The sequence below is a fragment of the Rattus norvegicus genome, chromosome 3, assembly GCF_021556685.1.
Source record: "Rattus norvegicus strain SHRSP/BbbUtx chromosome 3, alternate assembly SHRSP_T2T, whole genome shotgun sequence".
Classification (NCBI taxonomy): domain Eukaryota; kingdom Metazoa; phylum Chordata; class Mammalia; order Rodentia; family Muridae; genus Rattus; species Rattus norvegicus.
The window spans coordinates 15,438,566-15,466,430 of record NC_141536.1 but is presented as its reverse complement, the minus strand read 5'-3'; the positions used below and the strand labels follow the sequence as shown (position 1 = coordinate 15,466,430).

General features: G+C 48.5%; 2 protein-coding genes across 37 annotated transcripts in view; one reads left to right on the top strand and one right to left on the bottom strand.

Moving 5' to 3' along the window:
* The window catches only part of Ralgps1 (Ral GEF with PH domain and SH3 binding motif 1), a 236,831-nt gene that overhangs the window by 99,927 nt on the left and 109,039 nt on the right, over window positions 1-27,865 (top strand). For all 36 annotated transcript variants that reach the window (XM_087645656.1, XM_087645638.1, XM_087645637.1 and 33 more), the window contains 1 exon segment: window positions 9,010-9,136. In XM_087645656.1, coding sequence (XP_087501782.1) covers window positions 9,010-9,136 — 127 coding nt within the window.
* Angptl2 (angiopoietin-like 2) overlaps window positions 23,182-27,865 on the bottom strand; it is a 29,841-nt gene continuing 25,157 nt past the window's right edge. The window contains exons 3-5 of the mRNA NM_133569.2: window positions 27,239-27,432; window positions 25,706-25,976; window positions 23,182-23,642 (exon numbers count right to left, since the gene is read on the bottom strand). Of these exons, the coding sequence (NP_598253.2) occupies window positions 23,443-23,642; window positions 25,706-25,976; window positions 27,239-27,432 (665 nt within the window). The 3' untranslated portion in view covers window positions 23,182-23,442. The remainder of the gene's footprint in view (window positions 23,643-25,705; window positions 25,977-27,238; window positions 27,433-27,865) is intronic.

The window sequence follows — 27,865 nt, the reverse complement described above, 5'->3', positions numbered from 1 at the left end:
GTGAAGTGTAGAGCAGTCACCTATTGCTTCCATGTGCCACATGCATGGTCTGTTTGTCTGTGCATTTGCCCAGAGTAACCCTCTCTTTCCTACCGAACTGGTCCAGGGTTTGACTCACATGCAGCAGCAAAGTGAGAACTGAAGTCCTTGGCATGGCGGTCACTGCTGATGGGCAGTGGCCTGCTCTGCAGGCTGTGACCTGGAAGGGCACCATATAAGATCAGCGTTCTCAGTCTCCAGAATTCAGCATGAGAAAGACACCGAGGCCACCAGATGTGTGGCATTCTCGTGCTTTGGGTCTGAGACCCATTTGTCCAGGAAGCACTGCTGCTCCCTGTGTCTTCAGAAGGGCCATTGGCACCTCTCCTGTGGCATGACAGAGGAGGCTGCAGGAAGCCTGGGCTGCCGGTCTCAGATGGCTCTGAGCCTTGGTCTGGGTGGAAGTTGAGCCAGATGAGGCAGATGGGGAGATGGAAGGCCAAGGAAGGCAATGGTAGAAGCCCCTGGCCACTGCTCCTGTCATTGAGCAGGAGCCAGCCTGGAACTGTCCTCAAAAGTTCCACACTGATGGGGAAGCTGGCATTTCACCTTCTTGTGCCTGCAGTGCTATAACATTGGGCACTGCCCCGTCCTCTACCTCCTGGAAGCCTTTTTTCCCAGGGCTAGCTCTTCCTCCTCCCTCCTGACAGCTGACTTCTTTTGTGACTAGATATGGAGGTTCTCTAAGGTTCTGACCTTGATGTTTCTTTCCTTGGTGAGCTTCCATACCAGCTTGGAGGGCTTCAACTGTCTCTTAGTTCTACAGGGCCAGACCTTTCTCTTGAGCCCCACAACCCCTGTTCTACCCAGTTCCAGCCCTCCAGTTGTGTGTTCCTTTAACCTCACATATGCTGCATGTCTGAAATCTTGACAGTGACTCCAGGAGAGAGCCAGAGAGCCAGGACACTATCTTCACAAACTGTTTTGGACCTTTGGACAAATGGCAGGCAGAGATGATGACGAATAAGGCCTGCCTTCCCTGTCTCCTGCTGCACCATGTGAACACATAAATATAGCCACGTTAACACAGCAAGCAGAGCCACTCTGCCAGCCAAGAAAGAGAAGCTACCATGGGCTAAAAATAAAATGTGAGCTGTGTCCCAGAGTCTGGGCCTCGAGCTGTTAGGATGATCCAGTGTGACTAGGCCTTTGGAGCTGGGGCCCAGACTTGGAGAGGAGAGGCCCAGTTTCAGGCCCATGCTGTGTACAGCTATCTGTTGTCATGGTACCTCAAGAGCGACTGCAGTCAGGAGGATCCAAAGGGAGGGAAGACAACTATGATAATCCTTATCCAGCCATGTGTGGCTATGCATGCAGGGGTCTGAGTGCATGCAGGGGTCTGAGTGCATGCAGGGGTCTGAGTGCATGCAGGGGTCTGAGTGCATGCAGGGGTCTGAGTGCATGCAGGGGTCTGAGTGCATGCAGGGGTCTGAGTGCATGCAGGGGGTCTGAATGCATGCAGGGGTCTGAGTGCATGCAGGGATCTGAGTGCATGCAGGGGTCTGAGTGCATGCAGGGGTCTGAGTGCATGCAGTTTTACAGGCATAAGAGGCTAAGGCTACAGGGAAGAAATGAGAGGCCTGGAGAGTAAGAAGGAGCTGCACTCAGCGTCCATCTGAGGGCGAGGATTAGAGTAGATAAGTAAAAAGTGTTTAGCACTGTGCCCAGCATAGAGATTCATTTTCAGCTCTCCTTGGCTGTTCTTAAATGGGTTGCAGAAGCTGCCATCCCTGCAAGCAGACCCTGTATGTATGACCTGGATGATCGTTGACTTCCATCAATCTCTTTGCTTCTGGTCTTACCAGTTCGTTCTCATACCATGCTGGAGCGATCTCCCTGTATACACAGTGCTGGGGTTTGGACACCTGGTTAAAGAGAGCTTTGCTCTGTTTTGTTTGTCCTGCCCTGCCCCTACCTGACCTTTCTTGGTCAGAGGCCTCACATTCCACTGCTCTTGCAAAGCAGCTCCAATGCATGTTAATGCTCTCATACAGCATTATGGTAAAGATCACCAGCCAATCTCACCATTTACACACCCAACCCTCTACTTCAGTGATGCTTTTGAATAAAGGAAAGATTCTGAGCTTGAATTAGAGGGTTGGTATGTGCTCATGGGTGGTACACCTGGGGTGCCACACTCACAGGCAGTGAGTGTTTTACTGAGCACCAAGAGCCTTACAGAGGCTCTTTTACAGTGAGAGCAAACACCAGTTTACGTACTTCGTACGTATCTGATGTAAACCAGCCTTTGCCAGCTCATCATCTCCTTCCCAGCTACATGGCCATTCAGAGCTCCAAGTCACGTATTCCACAAAGGAGAGCTGGCCAGAGGAGGGTCTGTTAACACAGCCACCGTCAGCTCACTCTCCCACTTTTGATTACTATTCAGTGTTCATGCTCCTTGGCTTGTGGTCAGTATCCTGTTTGCAGGTTGAGCTGAAGTAGCTGAGAAAATAGAATAAGCTGGCAAAATGGTGGTCATGTGACCAGACTTTGTCAAAAGGCAAGTTTCCCTCCCTCTCCTACCTTTTCATTCTTTTTTTAAAAGATTTATTTATTATATATATGTACACTGTAGCTGTCTTCAGACACACCAGAAGAGGGCATCAGATCCCATTACAGATGGTTGTGAGCCACCATGTGGTTGCTGGGATTTGAACTCAGGACCTCTGGAAGAGCAGTCGGTGCTCTAAACCACTGAGCCATCTCACCAGCCCCTACCTTTTCATTCTTATCCAAAGTAATACTTGCTGTATTTTAGCCAAATTGTTCCTTCAAACATCCCTCAGTACCCCTACCTCCAGGCCATTTTTCCTGACTTCTGTGGCCTCTGGTGCCTCTCTGGACCCCTCTATGCTAAATGTCCCCCACCTCAAAATGGCTTTGTTCACTTCCTTCTGAGCCGTCATGAAGTGTTCTGTGGCTTCCTTGCATTTGGGGCCTTCTCAGTGCTCAGCACAGCTGAACATGGTTAGAGTGCCCGCTCGCATACCACTCTGTACCCCAGGTGAGCCTTGGCCAGTGTGTGTGTTAGCAAATAGATCTTTGCCTTCTAGTTGTACAGCAAACTGGAGTTCTTTGAGGTCTGTCTACTGAGATTGCCATGAGTAGAATAAAACAAATAATAAGAAATATGTGAGGAAAATGGTCCCATGGAAGTGGAAGTGAAATGTGTGTGCACATGTGCTGTGGTGAGTTTGCGTGTCCATGTGGCTGTTAAAGCAGTATTTTACAAGATACAATTCTGGTTCTTAAAATACAGGATGAGTACTTGCCAGAGATTAGCTAACAGTAAGATGTAGTAAGTGACTCCCGCACTGTCACAGCCCCCAGCTGGAGATGCCCCAGTCATCTCTAATGCAGACTGATAACATGGATATCAAATTAGTCAGGATTCCCAAGGGGATTGTCAGTGGTATCCATGAGACAAGACTTTTGCTTATGGGCAGAAATTTGTTTTTATGACTATTTTCTATAAGCTAATTTCAATCTGTACGGATTTAAAATAGCCTTAGACAAAGGCAAACTGCCAAATACCTCTAAAATTCAAAGTACCAGCTTTTCCATGAATGCTGTCCATTGCGGTCAATGTGTAGCACTGGGATGGACCTTGGCAGCCTTTTTGTCTTTCAGAATCAGACACTAAATAGCTAGAGGTTAATAAAAAATACTTAAAAAAACAACAACCCAGTTTAGTTCCTTGCAGATTCCACACTGTACTCCTGCACCCACCAGCACTGAGCATTCTTTCCAGCCAGCCACGGCAGACGCTGGAATTGAAGTAGGATTTGGAGCCAGTTTTTAAATACTATATCTGGAGCAACAGGCTCTTTGTTGAAAATAGACCCATGTATGAGGAAATGTTATTTTTTCCTCTTAAGGCAAAGGAACACAATTCACTGTCCTTGTAAGTCGGAATTGGAGGGACTTTTCTTTTGTTCTTCATGGAGATAACCTCCACATTTGAGCTACTTTACCAGACCAGGGAGGAGCTCATGGGTGTCAAATAGCAGGTGCACACTGTGGCCCTTGGGAGCGTGAAAAGAGCAGCCCCGGGCCAGGGCGTCTCTCCGGCCTGGATCCTCATGCAGTCCTTTGTGCTTCTCAGTCTTAGTAGCCCTTTGGAAGGGTCACCCAGCACTGTGAAATGAACAATGAAGGACACCGTTTTTACCTTGTAATTGGAGTTCATGTTGAGAATGTGGTCTGGACTTGTCTGGTGCTGATAGTATATAACTGCTTCCTGCCTTTGCAGTAAAGGTTTCTGTTTTGACTCTGTTTTGTTGACATTTTATAAAATGGCTCAGACTCATTCATTTCAGCAGGTCTGGTCCCTGCTGGAAGTGTGGTGGTCAGCTTTCTTTTGTTTTTAACTCACCAGTTTCTCAGTTTTCATATTAAGGAGTTCCTACCTCCCCACTTTTCTAGCCTCTTGTTTGGAATGCTCAGTTCATTTATTTTGGGCGTCCTTGTTTAATTTTAGGTGATTTTCATTAGCATAGATTTTCCTTTCAGTATGGTTTTCTGCTAATAATGGTTCAGCCTACTGTGAGCTCAAGTATATCTTGTCAAAAATCCATAGCCTTGGCCTTTCTTCCCTTTATCGTCTAAGGATTACTGAGACTCAGAAGTGTCTAACACACCTGGTTTCCAGTCATCACGATGCTTCGTCTGATCTGTTGCTCTGTCCTGTGACTGACTTCCTGCTGCAGTCCTTCTGTGGGGCGGGAATGGGAAGGAGAGCAAGCTAGGCCAGTACCACTATGTCCTCACAGGCTTCGTTTGCCAAGTGAGACACAAAGCACACAAATGCAGCCTTGCAGTAAGTTGGAATGGCAGTGCCCCAATACTTCTTGACTTGACTATGTTTCAAAGTCACAGTTTTTCTGAGTGCTGTATACAGTGTCCTCCAGTGTAGCTGGTATCTGCCACTAGAGGTGGGATACAGCTTTTTTTCTTGACTGTTATTATATAGCCAAAGAGATGAAAAAGTACTCTAAAACGCTCCATATTATTCCTTACTCATTCCGTACTGAGATCCAGAGTCCCCCGGCTGTCTCAGGCTGTCAGGATTTTCACAATCTCATTTCCTTGCCTTGTTTCCTGATCCTAATAGCTGCAGTGTATGTCTGACTCTGGCTGAGCAAAGGCTGGAATTTCTTACATGTAGTTCTGATGGCACTTTCCTGAGGCTTCATATAAATGGCTGAAATCTAAAAGACCCTCTCTCAGTTCATGTGAGGGTCAGAGTTGCTGACTCTACCTGTAGTAAAAGTTTAAAATGTGAAAGTGCTGCTATTTTCTGAACAAGCAAACCATAATTTAAAAGACCTAAATCTAAAAAGAATTTTATCTGCTTAATACATGCACATCAGTTTAAAAAGATTGCCAAGTACTGAAAGGCTCATCGACACCCCTAATCCTCCCTGCTTCTCCACTCCCTGCCCTTCCCACTCTCTCCCTCTTCAGAGGTAAGCGTTCCAGGCTGGTGGTTTCTTCTTAGAGTCTGTGCTACATAGTTCCACCCAAGCATTTACTAGTTTCTTGATCCACCAACTTCAGTAATGGTTAGACATAGTAGCTTAGCTTTCTAGGTCCAGCCTCCACATTTCTCCATCACAATAGTTCAGCCATCTTTGTTAAATGAGTATTCAGGGTCCTAGTGCTAACAGTGTGAGAGCAGGCTTCACTGTACAGTCCGAAGGTGAAACAGGAGTATCGTGTGCTTCCTTGAGTAGTTTACCTGTCATTCCAGTTCTCTCTTTAGAAAAGTTCCAGGGCAGTGAATCAGCTCAGCAGGTAAAGGCACTTTTACCTGGGCCTGGGATCTGAGCTCAGTCCCAGAAGCTCATGTCGTAGACACAGCAGATAGATAGTGTAAAGTTTCCCTTCCAATACTAGCCACCTATTCTCCAGACTTACATATCATCTTAAAGTTGTATATTTTTATTCCATAAACTATCCCTCGTGCCACAGGTGTGCTACCAGGCAGGTGGTCTTCTCAGCTGTCCACGTGGACCAGCTGTTCTTAAGACCCGCATGTCATCGAGTATCCCAGACTTCCTTACTGTTCCTGAGTAGGAACACATGCCCATCTCTTGTGTCTAGTGTCCTCTTTTATCTGGTTCATCCCTTTAGTTTAGTAAAGGGAATTTTCAGTCAGTTGTCAAACACATGGGAAAATCTGCTAAGTTTCTTTATGTTAAAAGCAATTATTCTTCAGAAATACAATCATGACCTGATTTTCTTTGTAGGTATAGAATGGAGCTATTTAGGAAGGTCACAAAATCCAGCCCTTCTTAAGTGTGTGTGTGTGTGTGTGTGTGTGTGTGTGTGTGTGTATGCGAGCACCACACACACACACACGCACACACACACACACACACACACTCAGGGAGGACAGAGGTGATAGACCTACAGTCTGAGCACAGAGTCATCTGGGGTGCTGCTCATACAGGGTTGGGTTCCTGGTAGGTGGACTGAACATGCTGGGGAGCACAGGCAGTGGCCCAGCTGGGACCAGAATGCTAGCAGTGTGGGGATCAGAATGGCTGAGCCTCAGTTTGAGTGAAGGCAGCAGGATTTGTGTGACAACTGGATGAATGCAGATGATTGGAAAAAGTCAGTGGGGTTCTAGTTCGTATGCATCAGTTTAAAAAAAAAACAACAGGTGTGGTGGTGCAAAAGGGGTAATTCTAATGCTAAGCCTCTGTTCCCCAATTGGTTCTTGAAATATCAGTAAAGTGAACTGGGCAGAAGGTACAGGCGGGACTTCCTAGTCCCAGAAGGAAAAGGCAAGGAGAGAAGGAGTTTTTTTGTCATGCTTTGGAGGGAGAAGAAACCAATAGCCATGTAAGGTCTGGGACCTGTGGCCACTATTACAGGGTGGTCATGGATGTTTGGCAGGGCCTCGATGGGACTAGCCACTGAGGTTTAGGGCAGGTGGGAGGTATGGAGCTGGTGTTTTTAAACATTAAAGGCATTATTTAATTTATGTGTATGGATAATTTATGTGTATGGTGTATGTCTGAACACCAATTGCATGCTTGGTGCCCTGAGAGGCCAGAAGAGGGCATTGGATCCCCTGTGGCTGGAGTTACAAATGGTCACGAGTTGCCATGTGGGTGCTGGGACTCAAATCTGGCTCCTTGGCAAGTGTTCCTATGAGCATCTCTCCAGCCCCTGAGTACAGCTCTTCGTGATGGGATGTGTCTGCTTGACAGGTGCTCTCTCACCTTCTCCTCACTCACCTGCTGTGCTGCTAAAATGTGTGTCTGTCCAGCTCTCCACTGAACCATGGGTCCCAGGACTACTCAGTCCTGGTGATGGTGACCCTGAAGTACAGGCGGTAGTCCCGACTTCTTTTTGCTTTTGGGTTCACAGAGGTCATCTGAGTTGTATACAGCAGTGCTTTCCACACAGTAGAGGATAGCATCATTTCCTACCCACTTGTTACCATGAAGAATAGTTTGAAACAAGCCAGTTAAGCAGAGTTGTGCCTAGCATCTGTATAATGTCCCTGCCCTTGTGTGTCAGGAACATCTCCATGAAAAAAATGAAAGCTGTTCCTCAGTCTCTAGTTGCTTCAGCCCTGGAGGCTTCCCCTAAAATATATCTGCCTCCCCTGCGCTGTACCTGGGCTGTCACCACACAGACTCAGTGGGCTCTCCCATGGCTAAATCATTGTTGGCTCCAGAGACTGAAGATGGAGGAATCTGACAGAGCCCAAAGCAGGCTGGGGCTCTCTCAGGCAGCAGGCACTTGCACCCAAGGGTGTTTCCTGCAGGCTGAGGTCCCAGGAGCTGACTGCTGTCTCTGCTTTCCTGGTGCTGACAGCACCTGTTCCACTTTTCTCTGCTGTGTGGAGTGTTGGACAGTGGCCAGCTTCAGTCTGGTGGGCGTGGCAGCTGTGAGGGCTGATATCCTTACATAGACCATTGGGATCTCAAGACTAAGTTTGGCCAAGGACATCCCAGGTCTAAGGTCTCCTTCATCTGCATTCCTGACCTTAGCCATTAGCCATTGACCCTCAGTTTCAGGAACCAGAATTGGGAGAACTCCTCCTCACTTAGTCTCATGTTATACCCAAACTACACACTCTGGTGGTCCTACCCCAACCCCTCTTTTCAAGCTTAGCTGCTGCTTCTAAACTCCTTTACTCAAAGCCATTGCATTTGAAGATGCATCTTGGCATTTCCTGGCACTAGACTTTGACTTGGCACATGACTGTAAGTCCTCAGTGTCAAGTTTAGACTCCAGGAGTTAAGGTCTCTGCCCTTTCTGGAAGGTTCAGTGTGTATACACTGAGCCATCCTCTCTCTCCCAAGGCAGTGGCTTCCCATACCAAGCACTCAGTCATCACAGAGCCTGTGTCTCCTTTCCCATAGGCTTGCTCACATTGAGTCTCTTAACTGTTGGCTCTGTAATGGCTACTTAAAGAAAAGAATGTTCTTTTGTGAACACCATGCCCAGTGAAATAGGACACAGGATGTGTGTGTGTGTGTGTAGGGGGTTCTGGAAGAGAGCCCTGAGTTGCAGCACTGTCAATTCCTCATGGCACATGGCTTGAGTCATGTGGCAGTTGATGGCATCTTTCAGCATGATGTGTTTGGGGGAAGAGACTGGCTAGAGCTTTGGACTGACTCTCCTGGGGACCGCGAGTAATTTGCTGCATTCTCTGAGCCCTGTGCTGTTGTGGAGTATTTATCCCTGCAGAGATCAGTGTTGGATGTATACTGCAGGAGTTGGTGATCATCCCGAGGCCAGTGGACGGTGGCTCCGATGCTGACTCCTATGAGACTGACACTGTGGAGTCATCGTCCTGCCTTTTAGCACCTTTACTTCTATCCAGGGTTTGATATGTTGTGGACACACATTCAGGTGTTTCCTTTTGCCATTTGTCACAGCCCCTGTCCTATCAGCTTTTCAGATTTATTTTTTCTTCTCTCAGATAATTTCTTTTCATTCCAGCTTTTAAATCGCAAAGACAAGACCACTTTCGAGAAACTGGACTACCTGATGTCAAAAGAAGACAACTACAAGCGAACTCGAGACTACATCCGAAGTCTGAAGATGGTGCCCAGCATTCCTTATCTAGGTATGAATCTCAGTTGGCTTATTTTGTTACTAACTTTCCAGGCAACATGCTTGGGGCCAAATAAGATGTTTTTACAGTTTCTAGTTGAGATGTCCCCAAAGCGGCAGGGATCATGGGTAAAGGGATGATTTGCTTGGCTCCTTGGTGGGGGCACGCTGTTGATGCCTCCCAGGATAGGGAACACTAGTGAGGTGGAAACAAGGCAACTCTTGTCTTATGTTCCTGGACTCTGAGGGCTGGGGCTCCCCTGCTGTGAGGGCCCCAGGCTTCCAGGCTGCAGCCCAGATGGGCCACGATGTTGGCAGGTCATGATGTCTTGCTGGTTCATTCAGATCCTTCAAAACTGGGGGACCTAGGCATAAGTCCTCTGTTTGAGTGTTCTGGTCATTATTTGTATGTCTCATAAAATTCAGCAAAAGAAATTCTAGTAACAACTGCTAAAATTTCAAATTATAACTGTGTTCATTATAGGAGTTCAGAGAAGGAAAAAGTTTCTTTAGTTATCCATTAAAAGCTTTGTATCTCACTCACTCACTCACTCACTGCCCTGGCAGTGATGTTTACTCACATCAGACATCTCCTGTTGTCTCTCTGCACTGTGGCTCCATTCCATCAGTTGGATTTCTCAGGCTCAGTCCTCCTCTTCTCTGTTGCTCTTTACACCCCTTTCCTCTCTGTGGTGAACGGCCTTGTGCTGTAAGACCTTGTGGGAGTGCGTATGGCTATGGCTTTGTCATGGCTCCTTGGAGGTAGGTGAGCATATGTGTTCGGAGTACACCTTAAAAGTTGTTGCTGTTGTGAAACAAGGTGAGATCATGCTGCTGCTGCTGCTTCCGTTCTTCTTGTTCTTTCTCATTTTCAAGACAAGGTTTCTCTGTGTAGCTCTGGCTGTTCTAGAACTCACTCTGTAGACCAGGTTGGCCTTGAACTCAGAGATTCATTTAGATCAAACTCAGAGATACCTCTGCCTCCCAAGTGCTGGGATAAAGGCATGTGCCAACACTACCCAGCAGGCATTTTCATTTCAAATCTATTTTTCTTTCCTTTTATCTTGCCAGTTTTGATACATGAAAAATGCTGTATGTAGTTTTGTCTTCAGGAGAAAATCAATCTTGTTCTGATCTGAAACAGTTTTTATAACCAGGAGAGGAAAGGCTTTTCTAGAAGAGACTTGTGAGACTCGTACTGTTCTTTACCCTGTCCTTCAGCAGCTTCTGAAGCATCCTCTGTAAGCATTCTGTACATGGATTCTTTATTCCTAGATAGGAAAATGTCTATTTGACCAATCTTTAAAAATTATTATTTTTAATTTATTTATTTTATGTATACGAGTTACCCCCCCCCCCTCTCTCTCTCACACACACACACACACACACACACACACACACACACAAAACCTGAGGAGGGAATCAAATCCCGTTACAGATGGTTGTGAGCCACAATGTGGGTCCTGGGAATTGAACTCAGGACCTCTGGAAGAGCCACTGATCCATCTCTCCAGCCCCAACCTTTCAAAATTATTAGCATGGAGAGTTTTTCCTTATTTAAATTTTGGACCATATTGTGTTACTGTGTTATGCAGTTTTCTCTTATAAATATCAAATTCTCTGTATATATGGTGGTTTTTTTGTTTTTTTTTTAAAAACAAAGTCTCACTCTGTAGACCTGGCTGGCCTCAAACTCATGCAGATCTACCTGCCTCTGTCTTCCTAATGCTGGGATTATAGGTGTATTTGCTTTCATGGTCCTCGTTAGTTTATATCTTTGTCCCCTCCCCTCCCCTCCTTGCATGCCCTGTTAGTTTGTCTGTTGAACTTCCCAAATAATTAAAGTTTAGATTTTAGATTTTCAAAATCAGTCACATCTTTCTGCTTTTGAATTTACTGTACTTTATTAATATAGGGTATGTTTTTTTCCACATTTTAACTCCTTTGAAATTTATGATAAAACACTTGTAACGTTAATTGACAGTATTATTCTTGGTGCTATATAGATATCTAATCTATCTATAACCGGTGACATTCTAATTTGATGGTGTAAGAATACATGAATGTATATAAGGACATATATATAAATATACACTTATATATGAATGTATAGCTCATAACTCTTTGACCAGGGTTTGAATTTAGAATTTTAAGTTGCTTTCTTGGCTTTACCCAATGTGAGATGTCTTGCTGTTACTTCTCCCCTTTCTCGTTCTCTTTCTCTTCCCAGTGTAATCATCTCCTTCCCCATTCTCTTCTTCTGGCTTGCTGTGAGCTGTGGTGTATGTGTGTTTGGTGGCTGTCCCAAGAGAGCACATGCTCCTGTGGACAGCTCCTGTAGCTAGACAGGACTGTCATCTAGGAGAGGGCATATGGTACAGAGGTGCTGGAGAGGGGAGGGGAGGGACCACGGCTGCCATGTGCTCAGGCAGGCAGAGAGGGTGCTCTGATGTCAGAAAGAATTCTGTTCTTGTCCCCCAGCTCTCTGTTTATTCTGAGACATGGTTTCATGTATTCTAGGTTGGCCTTGAAGTCACTATGTGGTCAAGGATGGTCATGAACATGCTGCCTGCCTCCATCTTCTTACCTCCATCTCCCAAGGGTCATTTTTCCCTAGGAATGATTGTGAGGTCTGTTGTGTGTCCCTTACCTTCCATGCCCTTTGCTGACCCTTTAGCTGTGCTGTCTGTGTGATCTCAATAACTAAGGCTCCGAGGTCGCAGTGGTCATGTAAGTGGGAAGTGTCAGAGCCAAGGCTGATGAACATGGACAGGCCATAGCTCTAAAATGTTGACACTGCCCTTCCCATCTCTGTAATCCAGGCAATCATTTCCCTGCCTGACCCTTAATAAGGTACCTGTTGAGTCTCTGGATTGTGGCTGTTCCTAGACTGTGAAGCAGTGTCGTTTTGGGGTTTCCTAGGCCATCAGCGGGTCTGCTCTGGCCTCTGGGACCTTTGCCACTTGGCATGTCTGGACAGAAGCAGCCCTCCTTGCCCTGGATCGCCTTTCTCTAGCAGGTGCTTCCTGGAGGCTCCCTGAGCTCTCTGATCGCCTGCTTTGGCTCTGCGAGAGCCCCTCAAGTGATCATGTTCCTGCTCCTTCAGCCTTCAGGTGGCTCTGTTCCCCCTGTCACAGTTAAACTACACTTCTTATCTTGAAGCAGAGAACCCTAGCTCAGAAGAGTCAGAGGGGAGGGGTAGGGTGTGCCTGGGCCTACTGCGTCCCATTCTCAGGATGGGGGTGACCGTGGCATGTTTTCATGTGCATAAGAGAACATGGAGTAAGTTCCTCTATCTGCCTGATGGGTCTGGACTTCCATCTGCTGTCTGACTGCCATCCTTAAGCCCTGCCCAGTGGATCCTTCTGAAACCCCAACCTGTCTAGGGTGGATGTGTTTATCTAAATGGGAGCAGTTATGTAATTCCTGGAAAGGACAATACAGGAAAAAAATGTCCAAGCCATTTGTTTTCCCCTGGCAGAGTCTCATTACAGGTCTCTTCCAGGGTGGGAGGGGAAACACTTGGCCGGTCCCTGATGCTCCAGGTCCCACTGATAATGTCTCCTCTCTGACGCGGCAGGGGTCCACCTCTATCCACCAGGGTAGGCTTCCTTTTGTGACCCTCTGTGGAAGGATTGACGCTGACCCAGTCCCCAGGTTAGCATATTCCTGGTCAAGATGGCTTCACTGGTCTTCACAGCTGTCCCTAGCTTAACCCTGCTCTTTCACTCCCGGATTTCAGAGACGGCTGGCCGCACTTCAGTATCCTGTGTACCCCGTAAAGCATGATTTAAAAAACACTGCAGGGCTGGATTGATGGCTCTTGCAGAGAGAGTGACGGTTTGATTCCCAGCACCCACACGGTGGCTCACAAATACCTGTGACTCCAGTTCCAGGGATCCAGAACCTCTCATATGGCCTCTGAGGTTCCAGACATACACATAGTGCGAAGACATACACATACAATACATTTTTAAAAATTAAATACATTAATTAAAATATTGAGAGAAAAAACATTATATTAAAAGCAAAACCAGACTTCACATTAGCTCCTTCCAAACTGTGAAATAATATAAGGGAATAGATGTCCACATTTGTCCCTGAGTCAGTGTGACAGCCCCTCCCTGTCTGAGTGCTGACTTCTGATGGGGATGGGAGGGGAGATCGGCTTTACTGCTCACTTCGGAGCCACTGTTTCGATCTAGAGGTATTTGGTTTTTCACTGTTCACTATTTCTTCCAGGAAATAGCTAAATAAAATTAGGAATGTAATGGATTCGAAATGCTTCTATGCCAATCTCAAAGTACTGTAGCAGTGTGGAAAATTGTACCGTCTTAAGGAGCAAAGAACCAAGCCTCCTGACAGCCCTCAATAGCAAGGAGATACAAAGAAGTAAACTTACCAATGCCTTGAGTGTGTGAAGGAAAATTCTAGAGTCTGAGCTACTCCTTTAGACAAGTAGGCCTTTCCATTTGGAAAATAAAGCATTTATTCTTAAATATAAAATTTGAAGTTTAGAACAGAGGTAAGTTCTGCCAGAAACTAAAAGAACCTTAAAGAACCACCCACCCACCAACCTATGCACTTGAGTGCTCAGGATCTTCCAGAACAGCAGATGAACACCTCAGTGCCACTGCATGGAGTCAGTCACCTCTCACAAACTAGCCCTGGGCACTAGTTGTTCGCAAGGAATGAGAAGTAAGCCAGACACTCTGAAGGGAGAAGCTGAGGGCTTACCTTGTCTGGGTTCTAGTGAGTTGGGAAAACATGTTTGGCCAAAAAACTGGCTAGAGTCAAGAATGATGGAGAAGGGAATGTGTCAGAGGACAAGGCTGAACAGATCCCTGAGGGGCTGGACACTAAGAGTGGGAAGCCCAGGCTGTGGGGGAGGGGAAAGTTTTAAGCAAAGCCCCTGCTGGGTTTACATTTTTCATGTTTGTGACTGTAGCACACTAAATGGCTTCCAGGGAGTATGGATGGAGGAGAGAAGACTAGCCAGGGGCCATGTGTGAGTGTGTGATCAGTCACTGCTGTTCAGACTACCAAGGGGTGGGAAAGGCCTCTAGAGATGACTTCTCTGAGAGCAGAGTCTTAGAAAGACCCAAGACCAAGTGAACACAGCCCTTGCACCTGATGGAGACCCACACACAGCCTGGCCTTGGGCTTTGAGAATTCAGGCGTGCTTCCTCTTATCATGGAATTGAAAGAGTGAGCATGGGACTGGGTGCAGCCAGTGCCAGCAGGGCTGAGGCACACTGTCCTTAGAGACATTCATCTGAATAGCTGTTACCCCAGTGGGGGCCACCCTGCCACAGACCAAATCCAACAGCAGCATATCCATACCGTGGGGTAATGGAGATGGCACCAAATTAACCAGCACTAAGGTAGTCTCTTCCTTTAATGTGCAGCAGAGAAAAACCCACTCACAGGAAAGAGCCTGGCCTTTTTTCAGTGCCTACCCCTGTGTTCAGAGGCTCCCTCAGGAACACTCACTTGTTCCATAGCTCCTGCCTAACGGTTGCTGTGGTTGCTGTTCCAGTGCGTGCCTGGCCCCAGCTCGCTGACTCCTCCCATTCTTCTGTCTGGTTGCCTCCTACCTTCCCAGCCTGGCTCTCTAGCTGGACCTCTTCTTGCTCCGCTGGGGCTGCAGGTCTTAAGAACGGAAAGGGGCTCTCAGGGCCACAGAGGAAGTCTAAGCTGGGTCTGAGGAAGGGTGATGGGTGTTCTTTGCATACTCTTCCCTGCTGCTGTGTCCACAGCTCTGTCAGTGCTGACTGCTGTCCTCCTTTTCTAGCTGAGAGACTGTTTAGACATGTTTCTCCTTCTTCAAGGCAGCTATCCAAGCCTGCCTGGGATCCAACAAACAGGAAGGGACTTCTCTCTCAGCCCAGGCTCAACCAGACAAGTGATTGGAAGATACTTTCCCATGATTTTGTGGTAAACTGTGTATTGCTTTAAGTCATTCCCTTCCAGAAGGGAGAAAATTACTTTTAGTTGCACAGCCTCCAGATTTGTTACCTTAAAAATTAAATTTCTACAGGACATTGCAAGAGGCCAATGGATATTATCAAATACCCCCAATTTGTAAACGAGACTACCTCACAATTTGACCTCTTACTTACACAACCATAGGCCAGATGAATTCCAAGTTTAACTGAGCTCATGCTGGGGCTAGGGTTCCACCTAGCCAAAGGTCCTTCAGTTCACCACCTCTGTTTCCATGGAGATAAACAGAGGGAGGAAAACACAGTGGTCAGGAGAGGAGCCCCAGGGCATATGGCTCCCAGCCAGGCTGGGACCGGAGGTAGATACCGTCAGCGTTGCTCTGGGTCAGGCTTTGTCTAGGACTACAAATGAGGTAAGGGCTTAAGCATGCTGCCATGCACTAGACAACATTCTCATAGCAGGGACCTGGGTTCTCACTGGGGAACCCATCCCCCTGACTTCTTTAGCCTTTGGCTCTCTAATGAGAAAGTAACATTAATAGTAGCCACATAATTCATGTGACAGGTGCTTGATGTCACCCAACATCATGGGGAACCCATCCCCCTGACTTCCTTTAGCCTTTGGCTCTCTAATGAGAAAGTAACATTAATAGTGGTCTCATCATTCATGTGACAGGTTCTGAGTCACCCAACCCCCTTGCTCTGAGGTTTTGTTTTTAGTTTATTTTGCAGCTGTAGGGTATGAATAAGGTCAATGATGGGGTGACTCTAGGAGATTAGATAAGAGAATACACCCGTTCCTTCTTACTCAGGGGTCGCCCGTCCCACAGGACTCCAGCCTGTGCTCTGTGGTCCTGTGGAGAAGCCCCTGTGGCAAAGAAGCAGACTCTGCTCAAGAGTTGAGCCTTCACATGAGACCAGAGCCCTGGGCTGCAGCTTGACTGCTGCCTCACATCTGAAGGCAGAGGCGTCTGCCTCAGACCTGCCTATGTTCTCTGCGTAGAAACTATAAGAATGCCTAAGGTTGTTTGGGGTGTTTGAGGCAGCAGCGAGAAGGTGAAGGTAGCTGGTCTATACACCCTACTCAGACGATGTTCTTTGTTGCTCTGTCTTTATGGGAACGAAAGATGAACTCTCACTGTGTGCTTGCTGGAGACTGTGTGGTAAAGAGCATGCTTAGTCCCTCCCCGAAGCCGACGCACAGGGGATGTTCTACGGTGGTTGCCACTTGTCGCTCTAGAGGGAGGAAGATGTCTGGGGATGATCACTGGGGTCTGGAAAGGCCTGGAAGGTTGCTCTTGAGGAGGGTTGTGTCTGTAGACAAGTGTACCCTGGGCTCCGGGCATATGAGGGAAACTCCATTCCTTCCTATGTGACCACACAGAAAGGCTGTGCCCTGGGATGGCACTGTGCACCCACTCTAAAATGTCATTAAAAATTACTACTTGCTGAGAAGATCATCCACATTAGAAATGAGCCTATAAAGTAAAGCGTGAATGCTGCTCTGCTTCACCCTGGTGGCACCATTGCTAGAAGCTGGAGTGTACCCTGTCCACACAGTCCACAGCTATCAGGGTCACGCCAGGGTCCTACCCTGAGCTTTTTAACCAGACGGAGCTTTTTGTGCATATTGTTTGTCCCGTACATGTTTTCTCCACCCAGTGTCATGGATCCTTTTTAATGAGTGCAAATATACACACTGTCATTCTTGTGGTCTTGTGAAACCCTCGGATACTTGGGTGATAGCCCATTTGAGGAGCTGTGATGTTTCTGTTCTTCCATTTACAGGGAACACACCTGGGCATCTGCACCTTTCTCTGCCCAGTGGAGCATTCATAAACACGGGGAACTCTAGGATGGAGAGAGGCTTCGTGGTAGCTGCTGTCCAGACACCTTTGAGAAGGCTCCCATTGTTTGCTGCCAACAGCCTTCTTTCTCAGTCCCCTAGACACTGTGTCCTTCTCAGAGCCTTCCTTCTCAGTCCCCTAGTCACTGTGGCCTTCTCAGAAGGTGATCAGTCTCCAGCCTAGAGTGTAGGTGTTTCTGAATTCTCCCACAGGGGTTACTAACTCCGGGTTTGTTTCCTGGCTATCTGTTCCAGCCCCCTCTCCCTGTATGCACTGCCCATGGCAAACAGGCTGGCCTAAATGTATGCCTGGCGCCTGCTCAGCATTCCAGACTTTGAGGGGGTGACACTGAGATGTCACCCTTCTGTTACTGAGATGAGATTGCAGGCCTCTGTCATCGTACAGCTCCCTCCACATGAACCACCTCCCAGACTCTGACTTCTGCCAGCTTTGCAAAGTCTCCAGGCAGATGTGAAAAGGTACCCTCTCCTATCATGTGATGTCCCTTAGCTTCAGGTCATACTGAAGCAGAGGGAAGGGAGTATATTCGGATCAGCTTGTGGATCCAGTTTCATCGGAACTGTCATGGAGTTCCGCCAGCTGGAGCATGGGTCTGTGGGGAAGGATCCCAGGCAGTGCTTTGGGAGACAGCACAGATTAGAAGGATGCTCTATATCCGGGCAGGTCGGATACACCAGCTCCAGAAGACAGGGACGTGACTGACTCTAGCAAGGTGTGTGCATCCACAAGGAGCAGCAGCTTAGGCAAGGGTTAGTTCTAGCTTGATTCTCGGATCTGACAGACTCTTTGGTGGTGGCGGCCAGATGGACTAGCCTGACCAGGGTCCACTTACTATCTGATGGAGGAGGCCAGCCGTAAATGGTGCCAGAGGTCAGGACTACTGAATGTGTAGGGTGTAGGACGATTGGCTCTTGATTCTGATGGAAGAAAAAGAGAAAGGCAGGGCCCAGTGGCTTTCACCCTGCCAGAGTGCCCAAGGAACAGTAAAATCTCTTCACTACCCCCTGCTATTCTGTGCCCATATGCCAGGGTAAGCTGCGCAGATGTCTATGGCCTGGCGTCCCAGTACCTGGCCAGCTGCTACCCCTGTCCTCATTGGAGATGAGGTAATAGGAGCCACGTGGTTCCCTTCATCCCTGCCTCTATGGCTGTGAACTCAGGAATCAGATTAATGTGTGTACTCAAATTCTGAGTGTCTTGGGCTACATATCACTTTCATGTGTGAGCCTCAGATTTCTGTGTTGAAGAGAGGTTACTAATATAGTCCACTTCCTCCAGTTGGAAACATCTAGAGACACACACATAGAGAGTGTGTAACAGATGGGAGATGGCATTAGCCATAGCCAGCAGTGGGGACCTTCTTGCTTCTCGTCTCCAGAGAGACCTATAAAGTGCAGGTTGTGGCCCTTAGGATACTACTAGGTATCATGCTAATGACTCAGGTAGGCCTGGAGGGGTGGGTGTTCATTTCAGGAGAGGTAAAAGTCAGCAGAGGAGGGTCTGAAGACTAGGACCCCATGATGAGTAGCAACATGGCATCCATCAAGCTAGTATCCTGGAGGGAATGGGGACTAGTCACCACTGGAGTGTGTCTAAACATTTTTTCATATGTGTCTGAACGTTTTTATTGATATACACACTGCCTGTGATCCCTCCTCATCTCCTGAGAACCTGATATCCCCTAACATCAGCATTCATTCCACCCAGCTGTGCTCTAAGGTAGGATGGTGTGGATCAGGCTGGCCATTGGTTCCTTTGCCCAGGAGCTGGCATTGGTGTGGAACTGCTGGCACTCAGCCAGGATCCCCTGCTGAGAATTGTGGCCTGGCACGATGGTCCCAGACAGCAGTGAAAATGGACTGTAGATGGATCCCAGTGAGAAACCCAGAGAGAGAGACACAGGAAGGGGAGAGAGGTGGCTATTCCTTGTTTGTTGAAGACTTTCCAGGCAGTTTCTGGTTCCTGACCCTTATGAGAGAGCTCATGTCCTTATGTGACCCTCTTACTAAGTGAGCCAGACTCAGCCAGGTGTAAGAAACCAACCTCATTTTTCCTCCATGTACCTTTCAAGCCTTCTCTGTGGATATTTTATTTTTTGTTTCTCCCACTCAACCCTGTTCCCCAGATGAAGCTGAGACTCTCAGGCCCTTTAGTCTCATCAGTGACAAAACTCAGTCCCTTCTAACTGTACCCTCATTCCAGGTGGTTCTGTGTAGAGATCTGGTCTGGATGCCTGGAGCCTGGCAAAACACGAGGTGGGCTTTTTGTTGGGTTTTTGTTAGTCCCACTGCCTTTCCCACCAGCCTAGTGTGCTCTGGGCTTGGGATGGGGGGTGGGGAGGTGTCTGCAGTGGCCTGGTTTTCATCCAGTGCTTGTGCTGGGTTTAAAAACTCAGCTGGCTCATCCCCTCCCCTCTCGGTGGTATTTCACTTTCCTTCTGTTTACCCCAGCTCCTCTTCTTGAAGGAAAAATGCTGCTTCCCCACTATGCCCTAGGTTTCTGCCTTGCCTCTGCCCTACCAGGCTACACTCTGGGCCTAGACTCCCCATCTCCTTGCTTTGGTGCCTTAGACTTGGGATCTATTCTGAAAGTGGTGAGCCCCTTCATCCTGGTATTTTCTGTTGGGGTGAGGGGCCACCAACCCTCCCTGGAGTGCTAGAGGACACTCCCTCCTCTGGGGTCTTTTCCAGTCACTGAATGCACAGATCCTAGGAGGGCATTGGCTAAAGCTGCAGAGGCTACTTCCAGAAACCTTCTTGCAGAGCGTGCTCACACTTGCTCTGGGTCCTCAGTAGCTGTTATTTTCTCTGTAGTTTCTGGACTCTCAGGTGAAACCACCCTCATCAGACACCTTTTTGCACATGTAACAGTGCCCCTTTCCTCCTCTCAGGTTTCTTGCTATAGTAACATAGCAAGACTGGGACAGGTCAGGGATGGGCGATCCAGGGAAACCAAACGCTGAGGACCTGTGCACTCACACCACATGACCTCCAGAAGCCTGTAGATCGTTTTCAGTGTTGCTCAAGCAGTAGCCTTTGTGGAAAGGGCTTCTTGGTACCAGCCAGCATTGCTGTTCCAGAGACTGGCTGAGATTGACACTGAGGGACAGGAAGGAGGAAGGTGGACTGTCTTGCTTTATAGCCATATCTGTAGACAGGTGAGCCCACCACGGAGAGAGAATTTGGTGCTGTTGGAACTTGTGCGGTTGTGGGTTTGCAATATCCCTGGTGAAGGTCAGGGTATCACTCTCTGCCTGGTCAGAGCCCAGGAGGCTGCCTGGCTGTGTATGTGCACTTACATTCAGGATTCCTGAGCACAACTCCTTCTCCAGGCTTCAACTTACTGCTACTGAGCTGACTTCCCCCTCCTCCTTGGGAGAACAGACTGTGTATCTGTCTCTGCAAACCTCACTCCTTGTCTTTTCACACACCCACCATATGATTTGAGTAAGACTTGACTTGGGGACTAGGGAGATGACTCAGTGAGTAAGAGGAGTTGCTGTGAAGGCAGGAGGCCCTGATTTCAAATCCCTAGCACCCACATAAAAGCTAAGCATGGCTGCAAGTGCCTTTAACCCCAGTGCTGGGGGTTGGAGATAGGCAGATTCCAGGAGCTCACTGGCTAGTTAATCTAGCAAAACAGGGAGCTTCAGATAGAGGGAGGCACTTGACATCCTCCCCTAACCTCTTCACACATAACATATATGTATACATACACCATACAGCATCATGTGTGCATACAAAGTGGGATGGGAGTGCTGGGGTGAGGTTTGGGAGAAACAGTTGGTGTCAGTTTCATTTGGATCTCAGATTCTTTGGGGGGAGGGGGAGGGGGTACCTGCTTCACACTGCTCAGCCTGGTTTTCCTGACCAGAACTCTGTTGGGGATTTGACCCCAAGACCAGGGATCTGGAGGGATGAGCCTTGTCTTCCTCAGCCCTGTTTCCTCACCCCAACTCCATGTATGTGGGAGGTGTGGCTGGCATCTGCACCAAGGTTGGGACGTTGTCCTTAGGCAGTGTCCAGCTTCCAGTTACCCCAACAACTACAGGTGACGGGAACAAGTTATGAATTTGTGTTGAGTGCCCGTCACCCCGTACCTTCTGGGTGGTTTCTTCTGGATCATTTCAAGTTCTTTTGTAAGGTAGAATGCTGACCCCCCTCCCTCTCTACTGTGTCAGAAAAGCAGCAAGTCCAACTTCAAGCCCACTCTTAACTTTCTGGAAATGCTTGACTACTACCCCAGCTTAATGCTCAGAGGAGCATTCCCATGGTGGTTAAGGACCACTAGGGCCAAGAGTGTAGGCCATGGTACCTTGAGTCTCTTTTTAGTTCTGTCCTAAACTAGAAGAAGATATTTCTCCATGTCTTATCAACCCGAATTTCTTTCCATCTTTGCAAACCCAAGAGGCAGCATGTGATGTCTTCTCCTTCATTAGGGCACCTCCCTTGTTCTCACCCATCAGCCACTTGGGACATCTAAGTTGTCATGAGCGTTACCAAGTTCTCTGCCATAGTGCTCATACCTGCTGAATCTGAGTTTGGACATGGTATGAATATTAATTCTGTATTCGGAGCTAACATACAAAGTACCACATAGCTCAGAGGCTTCTCTTATTTGATACTAGTCTTGCTCATCTTTGCCCTTGATTTCTTCCTTCATGGTTTGAGAGCTTCCCATCACGCCTCAAACTTCCCTGTTTTACAAGGAGATGATCCTGGCAGGCAGTGTGGGAGCCTGTTGCCTGCACTAGTCTTTAAGGAGGTTTGGCTTAGATAATATAATAGCTTTGGCAGGATAAGGGAAGGCCTGGGCCATAGCTGGTTACGTAGGAACAGCTCTGAGACACCCCTTACCCCCTTGCATTAACTACCTGCTGACCTGCTGCTTGGGCATTTGAAACTTAGCCAGAAATGGAAGCTCTGCTACAGAGAGCCACAATGGCTAGAGGTTCCCTGGCATGGGGACCTGATGGGGCAGGTAGGAGGCTATGGTCTCGATGGCCTTACATATGCGAGACGCTGCAGCTCTTGCTTTTACTAACAGAAGCCCCAGGAAGGCATTCTAGAAGAGCAACACACAGTGTGGGTATATCCACACAACACTGATGGCTTTTATTGCAGATTTGTGTCGTTACAAGGCAATATATTTTAAAAAAACAAAAATGAAACACCCCCCCTGTATTTATACACAGACATGCTACATGGTACACTGGGAGAAGTGCTGAGGTAATGGGCTGTGCCCCCGGATGTGGACAGTACCAAGTGCCCCACCTCACACGTCCAGCACACTCACCCACCGGAGGGTCTCGCCTTCTTGATTTATCTGTTGCCCCTGGCGTGGCAGTCATCTGGTAACTCTAAGCAGGACTCAGGAAGCCACTGTGCTGCAGTGCACCAGGAACCCCAGAGGGCATTGCAGCTCATGGAAAGTAGTCAGTTTTTCCTTCTGTGGCCTTATCTTCTAGGGAGATGTAGCTTGGTGACAGGATGAATGAAGTTTGTTCCCCATGGGCACAGGACCTCAAATCCGCAGCTCTCTGGGGTCCCAACCTATTGGCAGTGACTTCTCTCCAGTGGAGTGTCTCTGGCAAAGCAGGGTTCTCTTTGTGTAGAGGTTAAAATTCTGTGGAGGCTAAAGTATGAATGGAAGGTGCATGCAGGTCTTTGAGGCTGCCACTGTGGCTTTTGGCTGGGCCTTCCCTTTCCCAGTCTGAACCTGAGCCCAGACTGTTTCCTGCCCAGAGGCTAATGAATTGTGCCAGAAATAAAGGTCTGTGTGGCAGAAAAGGCGAGGCCAGGGGAGAAGGGAGAAGAGGACCCTTGACTTCCAGTGAGTAGCCAGACACAGAAGATGCAGGCTGAGGGGTAACTGGATGGAGTGATGCTGAGCCGTCCTGAGAGGGGAAAGTACAACCGTGGAAGGGGAGGTGGTTGATCATGTGCCCAAAGGGGTTCAAAAGAGAGAAGGCCAGGAACTCCTATGTGGGAGATGAACTTGCAGACACTCTGGAAAAAATCCAGGCAGTGCCAAGGACTTTTTGAAGTCAGGGCTCCATGGCCTGTTCTGTCCTTGACATACATTGTCTTAAGCAGGAAGCTGTGGTGCTGGAGTCAGAACCTAAGAACTGAGCATGAAAAGGTTAAGTATATGTGGAAACCCATGGGTGTATCTAGACATCCCACGTGTGTGTCTAAGAGCACACACGTGGTGGCTCGTGTGCACGTCTGTCATATCTGGCAGTATTGGCAGTTGAAATTTTTATTAAGACTTAACTGATTGGAAGATTGCAGTTCTGTCCTGTCCTGGAATACAGGGATGGCTGGGTGTAAAAGAAGGCAGGAGGGGCAGAGAAGCCCTTTCATCTCCATCATCTGACAGCCACTTGGAGAGCAGAGTCCAGCACTCTGTCCTCCCAGCCTGAGGTGGGCCAGTGAAGAGCTGTGCTGACGTCGCACAGTTGGGATGGCTTCTGGCAATGCCGTAAGTGGCCAGGCAGAGAGAGCTTAATGGAAAGTGTTGGGGTTGGGCCGAATCATCATCACCACCTTCTTGAGTGAGTAAGATCCTCCTCGGAACTCAGCCCAGTAGACCCCATCCTGGTATCGGCTCCGGTAATGGCCCCCACGGTACCAGACCCCATTGAGGTTGGAGTGAGCACAGGCATTGTACCACCATCCTCCCTTCTGATAGTGGGCACAGTTTCCTGTAGGAGAGAATGGTGTCAGGAATGTTAAGCTGTGTGTGCTTAGAGTCTTCCACAGAGCCTTCCGTAGTAGGCCTGCTTTTGCAGCTTAGCTTTATGATGAGCTGATGGTAGGTTGCAGATAGGCGGCTTAGCCTCTCAGTAAAAGGACAAAACAATGCCCGTGGTGGGCACTGTGTGAGGTAAATAAGGGCCATGCTTAGCCCTTGGCCTGGGGTCCACTCAGGGATGAAAATGGAAGTGGCCTGCTGTGGGCTGGAGAAAGGGAGAACTGCTCTCTCTACAATTTTTAAGATTTGAAAGGGCTGGAAAAGACTCTTTCAGATGGCTGAGGGAGGTGTTTAAGATGAAATGCCCTTCTTGGACTCTCCAGCCTGAATTCTGTCCAGATAACTTTCTGTGTTATTTCGTAAAGAGGGACATTTCCATGAAACCCTTGGCATTGTCACATTGCACTGCACCCTGCCGCCAAGGACAAGCGGTTCAGGAATAAGAAGTGCAGACAAGGTACAAGCAGGCATGCATGGTATCCCACAGAGGGAGGACAAGAAGAGTCCGGTCACCTGGACTTAGTTGGGGTCTGGTCCTAAGAGCCACCCCTTCCTCAAGGAGGAGCTGTCTCCGGTAGAAGTCACAGGAGGAGGGTGAGGAGGTCACAGGCAGCTTTCAGCTGAGCCTTAACCTCAGCTGTCCCATATTTCCTAGAGTTTCTCTTGGGGCTTCTACTAGCCACGTCCTAACACACTAGGATCAAGTGGCAGTACTGCATTGGGTGGACAGGGAGAGACCCCACAGTCTCTCTATGCATACCCTGGCCCCAGCCCTGTTACCCTCGAACCCCATCTGACAGTTTCTTTACTCCCTATGATAGCTTTCAAAGACATGCTGTAGCCCCACAGCCCAGCATCAGGAACATGAAGGCCATCCTTCTGCCTTTTCGGAAAGCTTTTGTAATGTTGGCTCAGAGGACACCCTGCCCCACCCCCACCCTCACCCCATACACACTACAGAGCAATGGCTGCTTTTCTGTGGCCCTTACAGCAGAGTTAGTTCAGTGCCAAAATGAATAGCTAGATCTCTGTGGTATAAGGACAGGCAGGCCCTGTTCCGTCTGGCCTTGAAGTTGTATAAACTATCCACTACAGCCTTGGGGACCTGGGATGAGTTTCTTCTGACTTCATATGTAGGTATCAGGGATCACTTGAAGCATAAGCTGCTTCTGAGACAGTCCCCAGAGCTCACTCCTCAAAGGGACAAGGTCCACTTTCAGACCAGAACATAACGGGTGGCTAGGTAGCATGGGCTGCCTGCCTAGGAAACAGATGAAGTCTCAGTTCAGAGGTAGTGTCAGCCTCTGGGGCCCTGGACCTCACGAAATGTTTCTGGGTCAGAGGCTTTGAAGCCTTGAGCTGGAATGGAGGACATGGGCATGGGGTGTTTATACTTAAGGCTAAGCCTACTTGGGCATCTTGGATTTGTCTGTATTCTTTGTTTCTTGGTTAGTTAAGACCTGGCTTTGAGGATCTAATACAGACAAATGACTTCTTCTCCATTACCTGTTTCCTCTTAGTGGCTTTCTTCTAGTACTGCCTTCACATTACGGGTAGCCAGTAAGAGAGCACCATGCAGATTCCTCACTGCATGCTGCGCCCTGACCAGACACTGAGGCAGATGCTCTCCTACGATTCCCTGACCTTCTAGGAGGCATTGTCCTTACTTCCAGTCGAGATTATGCAGCTCGCTGAGGCTGCCTGGCCAGCATTGGAGTGTAGAGTGCATGACGCAGCCTCAGTGGACTGTGAACACACGTTCTCAGGCAGAGTTGAGAAGCATGAGTGCCTTGGCCCAGGGCAGCCCTCATCTGTGAGATCTGTGCACCTCTGCTTCCACTTGTCTGAGGGCAGTGGGCAGAAGAAAGGGACTTTGAGAGCCAGTGTCTCTCACTTTACCAAACTGCCTGTCACAACGGCCTCTTCTTGCCCCAGGCCCTGGAGTCAGGGCCTCTAGTGTTGGTGGATCTCTCATCCCTGTTCAATACCTAGGTTTGGTTCTACTTTTCCTACCTGTGTAGACATCATGGTCCCTGTCCAGGGTGGTGAACTGTTTGCCGTTGTGCCAGGTAAAGGAGTCGCCTGCGTTGCCGTGATAACGCCCCAGCCGCAGCTTATAGTACTCGCTTTCTGGCTCCAGTCGGAAGCTAGCATACTCTGCAAAGACCTTCCGGCCAGACCAGTCCTCCATGGTTACAAGCAATTTGTAGTTGCCTTGGTTCGTCAGCCAGTAGATGTTCTCCAGGCCCAGCCAGTATTCGCCGTCGATGTTCCCAAACCCTTGCTGGGGAAGACCCAGGAGAGCGTGAGTGAGGAGTCTGTGTCCCAGAAATAGTCGGAGCATAAGGCAGGCCTGGGCTCCAGTCCCTGCTACCTGTGTATGAGGCTCTGTCTGGGTGACTTACTGAACTTTTGTAACTGTCAGTCACGTGTATCTCACGAGCACACCTTTTCTCTGCTATCATGTGAGCCTGCTTCTTGTCCTTGCCTGGGGATTCTGTAACTTCTCAAAGGCAGGAAGATGTGGTCACTTGAGAGCCTGGCACCCAGAAGGCATGCAGCCATTGCTTAGACAAGAGCCGTTGCCTTCCCCATGCCTCAGTTGCCTTCTCTGGAAATGGGTTATATGTGTGGGTTATATGCAATCTCTAGCATAGACTACCACAGCTAAGAGTTGTGATAGGCATATGGCGTCCACCTGGGCCCTTCTAGGTTTGAAACGCAGTAATTTTGTTATTCATTTGATGTGTGCTTTGGGGCATCAGCTGAGAAGTGGCCCCAGGTCTTTTAAGTGATTTTCAGAGCTAGATACTATCAGCCTCCACAGGATGCATGGGCACTTGCTGTGTGGTACCATCTCCTTGAGAGAATGGAGGAGTGCAAGGAGGACCTCAAGGCTAGGCTTTGGAGGAGAGACAAGCAGGAGATATACAGGTGCCCAGGGCAAGCCAGGATGGACTCCACACAGAGGCATCAGGGCTGAGGGGAGCCCTCAGCTGCAGTTGCTGCTTTACCGTGCTGTGGCTGTAAGCCATGTGCAGGATGCTTTCCCTTCTCACCTGTAAGGTGACTTCATAGCAGTACCTCCCTCAAGGCATATACAAGACCACTGTTACAGCACCTGACACAGGGTATGTTTCCATTGACCTGAGCTGCTCATGTCATCCTTACTGTCCCTTCTTGGGTGGGAGGTGTGGTGGATCCCTTGTACTTGACTTACAAGGAGAAGCTCAATGTCCTGGACACTGGAAAGCCCAGAGAATAGACCTTATTGTTAGGGCCCACTTACTGTCAGAGTTCCCTACACATGGCTTCTAGGGAGCTTTCCAGGCCCTGGAGCCTTGGCCCCTTCCCCTTCTGACCTCAAGAGCAGAGCCACCTTATAGAGGCCCCGGCTGGGAGTAAGCTGCTGTCTACTCCATCCTCTCCTGAACAGCAGACAAGGAGGGGCCTGGTCTTATCACTCAGGTGGCTTTGCAGAAATAGTCCTGTCCTTGTCCTGTCTAATCACCTTGCTGGCAATGCATATAGGCCCACTAATCTCACCTTATAGGTCTCCCAGTTCCTGAAGAAGTTGACAGAGCCATCCAGGCGTCTCTGGATGACAGTCCAACCCCCAGGGTCATGTCTCTGGTCGCACCACACCTGCATAAGGCGGTTGGTATTCTCCGGCTTCACCAGGTAGATGGAGCTGGTGCTGTGACCATCCTCTAGGGCCTGTAGACAATCTCTCCATGGACCTGTAGACACAATATGTGTGTGTTACAACTGTCTGCTGCCAGGCTACACTGTAGCTATAGTCTAGACAGGTATAAACTCCAGCAGAGAGCTAAGGAACACATCTTGAAGGGCAGATCTTTATTTTGTATGCTTGAGAAGTCATCTACTGTAAAAGGGAGAGTCCAGGCTAAGAGTCAAGAGGCCTGGACTCCACACCCCGCCTCTGCTCTTCCTCCCTCACATGTTGTCGTTCCCTCGGATGGGAACAGTTCTGCACGGCTCCTCGCCTGAGTTTCCTTGTTTGCAGGTGAGTCATTGCTTTTCTCATCAGAACTGTTAGATTACAGGTCATTTGGGCGGATATTCTTTGAGTAGCTTTTTTTTTTTATTAAAAAGGATGTATTATTTATTTTATGTATATAAGTACACTGTCACTGTCTTCAGACACACCAG